The 4359-nt window shown below is 39.0% G+C and overlaps 1 protein-coding gene across 1 annotated transcript; it reads left to right on the forward strand.

The window, feature by feature from the left end:
* Positions 1 to 501: 501 nt before the first annotated feature.
* LOC127442856 (fin bud initiation factor) lies at positions 502 to 2351 on the forward strand. Its single transcript, XM_051701102.1, has one exon. It carries the CDS (start codon positions 824 to 826, stop codon positions 1448 to 1450), a length of 627 nt encoding a protein of 208 aa, XP_051557062.1. The 5' UTR covers positions 502 to 823; the 3' UTR covers positions 1451 to 2351.
* The last annotated feature ends 2008 nt before the right edge of the window (positions 2352 to 4359 follow it).

The raw sequence follows: 4359 nt of genomic DNA on the forward strand, positions 1-4359 counted from the left end.
GTTTTATTGAAAATGTAAAAAAGCAAAAAGTTTTTTGTGAGGGTTAGGTTTAGGGGATAGAATCTATAGTTCATACAGTATAAAATTCATTATGTCTATGGAGAGTCCTCATAAGGATAGCTGCACCAACAACAAACATAGCCATGTGTGTGTGTGTGTGTGTGTGTGTGTGTGTGTGTGTGTGTGTGTACATGTTTATATTACATTGTGGGAACCAAATGTTTGCTGCCTCTCAGGAACAAACTGAGGCCTCTTTGTACAGTGGGCATACAGTGATAGGGAGACACGTGGTTCTCTGATGACCTTGATGCACGTGCATGATGTGTAAACTCGTCCAACTAAACTGCAGCACCCCTTGCCAAAAATTCCTTCCTGCGCCTCTGACCACAAACTCACGTTACTTTAATGACAACCCCAGTTATGTGTGCAGCCTTTTAAGTGAAGGAGAAACGGGCTTGTAATTTGAGAGTCGGACAGGGTGTATTATTATCTAAAGCACAAAGCCTGAACAGTCCATGTTGAAACAGACACAAGCAAGGATACTGCGAAGGTGCATGTGTTTTCCTATCGTCTGTGGAGCACGTCTGTGTATTTCTCCGAACATACTGAGGTAATAAAAACAAAAAAAAAAAAAAAAAAAAAAAAACATCTGGCCACTCTTTCTCCCACAACTGCGGTTATTACAATCTGATGATTTAGCTGTCTCGTGTCGGGACAGCTCGACATTGCACGCTCTGGACATGAGTGTTATTGGAGGAGGAATGCTGGCGTAACGTTTGAAGAACACAGTTGAAGGAACTATTAACTGATAAGGCAGAGGTGCATGATGGCTTCCTCTCTAATCATTCTGATAGCCTGTTTGGTCTCGTTGCGTTTCGGAGGAGCTCTATTTTCGGGACCTCTGCAACCGGAGATGTCCAATGGCACTTTTCATCATTATTTCGTGCCGGATGGCTTCTATGAAGAAAACGACGATCCCGAGAAATGTCAGATGCTCTTTAAAATGACCGACAATCGCAAATGCACCCTGGACGAGGACCAGGACTCGGTGATCCGGGACGATTTTACCATCATTAAGCGTCACATCGAAGACGCGGCGCGGGTGCTGGAGGGCATCGGGAAGAGCATCTCCTTTGACCTGGACGGAGAGGACGGCTACGGGAAATACCTGCGACGGGAGACAACCCAGATTAGCGAGGCGTTTTCCAACTCCGAGAAGTCTCTGCTGGAGCTGGAAGTGAAATTCAAACAGAGTCAAGAGAACGAGCTGAAAGAGGAGCACAAGATCAGCGACGACGTTCTCAACATGATCGTGCACACGCGGGACGTCCTGAAGGAGACACTGGACATCTCGCTGGGACTGAAAGACAAGCACGAGCTACTGTCACTCATCATCCGGAGTCACGGGACCCGGTTAAGCCGCCTGAAAAACGAGTACATGAAGGTGTAGAGGACTGTTAACCAACCAAATCTCGCAATTTGGGATTTTGGCAAAAATGTATGCAGCTGTTTTGTGCAATAAATGGAATCAAATATTCACTTAATAGCTCCAATCATACACGAGGACAGTAAATGCTTTAAGCTTGTTGTGTTCATGAAAAGAAGGCTGGCATCTCAGTCTAACCAGTTTAGAGGCTTTAAACTGAGTTAGATGCAATGTTGGGTTGCACACTATTTTCTCAGATAAAGATGTAGGTTGTGTTTTTTGAAAGGCATTACTTGAACTTTGATTTCAGAGAAAATTAATGTAAACATAAGGAATATAGTTTTCATTGCAAATTAGCTTTCATATCGATATTTAGTTCATTACAAGAGTGTGTACTTGGAATAGTTTTTAATCATTCAGTCAGACAATCCTCTGAAAGATAATGGCATGAACATATCATTAATATTATTATTATTGCTTTGTAATACAGTGGGAGGGGGAAAAACACATTTTGCTCTTCTTTGTATATGTTATTAAATGTTGTGTTCCCTAAGAAATCTATATATTTTATTATGAGCTTTTAAAAATATTAGAACATGTGTTTATATTTATGAAAAAGCTTCAATGTAGAGGAGCACGATTCTTGTAATCCTCTGAAAAGGACCATCCGGGACAGGGCCGGTATGATGCGATCTTTGGGGGGCATTTTGACCTTTTGGGTGGGCAATAAGTTCCCTCTTCGTATGACCGGAGTGGTCCACATTGGTTATTTCACCATCCGACTTGGGGGGCACAAAGAAAATATAGGGGGGCAATGACCCCTAGACTCCAAAATGACTGCGGGCAGGAATATTGGACTTGAAACATTCTACCATAGTTCCATTCCTGAGAGATATGTTGTGTTCATTCGGCTTTGTAATAAAAATCTTTAAGATGAGTTTGTTTGTCTGTATGTGCACTAGACTAGAGCATTACCAAGTACCCTTTAACAGAACTGGCCAATAAAGAGTTAGAGGAATAGCCAGCATTCACCCAAAGATAAACATTCCAACATGTTCCAAATTTTAATGAATATACCAGTCCGGCTTTTTAATGCAATGTCAGTTGATAGGGACACAAAATTTAAACAAGTGACTTGTGCATTATATTCCAAGTCTTCTAAAGACATATGATAGGATTTTGTGGGAAATGACCTGAAGTTATTTTTCAGTGGAAATCTTGATGTCTAGTTCACGTTCATGAGCGCAGTGGCACGTGTGTTCACATGAGAACTTGCGTTGTTTTTAGCACTAAACTTCTGAGTTGTTTCTCATCAAAACCTACTGTATGCCTTCAGAAGACTTGGAATGTACGCACTAGTCGCAGGAATTACTTTTATGATACTTTTGGGTCTTTAAAGTTGGAATCTGACTGGTGAGTGGAAGAAAGATTTAGAATTTGTCTAAAATATCAAGAGGAAAAACAGATGTGCTGGGGTCCATGCTGGCCCAAAATACAGTTTGACAGCACTTCAGGGCAGAGCAGTGAGTATCAGAGTTTCAGAATTTATGGTAATGTCATGCAAGTTCTGTAAAAAGACATTTGAATCGTCAGTGATTTCAGCACTTTTTCCACGGTTTCCTTGTATTAGCAATTTGTCATATGAAAAAGATGAATCTTGATCAGCATCAAATCAGGAGAAATAATCAAGTAAAATGGCACAAAGGAGATATTTTTTTTCCAAAGAACTGCCCTAGTTTTTGATTAATTCATTGATGTGCACAGTTTAATGCAGAGCTGTTCAGATAATAGTATGGTACTCTCAGCATATATAAGTGTCTTAGTATCATTTTTTCTCTCCTTCATGGTAAAACACCCAAACAGCTGCTGCAGGACACACATTACAATAAACATGCATTACAACAACAAGACAACTGGATTGTGGAAACATGTTGATGGAGTGGGTGACTTAGGGCTATTTCAACCTGAGCTACAACTCTAAAAATTACTTTTGTTGTAGTCAGGTTATTCAGTGATATTAAGCAGGGACTAAAAACGGTTCGAGGGATGAAAACGAAAAACGAAAATGAACTAAATTCTTTGCAGAACATTACCAAAAACGAAAACAAAATCCATTTCAATTGTTCCGGAGTGAAAACTTAATTTTTAAATGCTGGTAACCAGTTAATAACTGGTTAATTTTGTTCAGATGATTTTTTTTTTATTAAACCAAAGACCAAATGGTTTAACACAGTAAATGTTCTGAATTACACTACGTCCTGTTGCCCCAAAACATGAGGCTTCTCTTGTTTTTTAGTAGAACATAACCATGCACATTGTTTCTGAAGGAAAAACAAAAATTTGTTTTTAAAAAAAATCATTCAGCCCGCAAAAGGTGACGTGCTCACGCAGTGTGTGCGTGTATGCAGGAAAGAGAGATTTAGGCAATTCTTTTCTTTTAATTTTATTTATTTATTTATTTTTGAGTACATATGCAATATTAAGAATATTGAAAAGAAGTTACTTTATATAGGCTACTTTCTATCCTGAAAAAATGTAATCGCTTATTTAGAAGCAAGTCCCTTATTTTGAACTTGTTTTTTCCAAAAAGATGCCTTGTTTCTCTTATGAGATGTTTTTATTATTATTATTATTATTATTTTGTTGTTGTTTTTTTATAACTGGTTACCATTCGGAAAGGAGCCTGCAGATCTCCGGATCCGGAACGAAAAAGTACTGTTTCTGCTCAGAACGAAACAAAAAACATGTTGTTTTTAGTCCCTGATATTAAGTGATATTTGTTACTTGAATATAATCAGTTTATTCAGAGCTTATCAAATGATGCACATTTTACTGTCAGTGAAGTGTGTCCACAATTGCAACACAAAAACAAACACCACAATATTGAGCAAAGCTGCACGTCATTTTGGCGAAGTGACAGATCCACTGCCGCG

This window comes from Myxocyprinus asiaticus, chromosome 1 (assembly GCF_019703515.2).
Source record: "Myxocyprinus asiaticus isolate MX2 ecotype Aquarium Trade chromosome 1, UBuf_Myxa_2, whole genome shotgun sequence".
NCBI lineage: Eukaryota > Metazoa > Chordata > Actinopteri > Cypriniformes > Catostomidae > Myxocyprinus > Myxocyprinus asiaticus.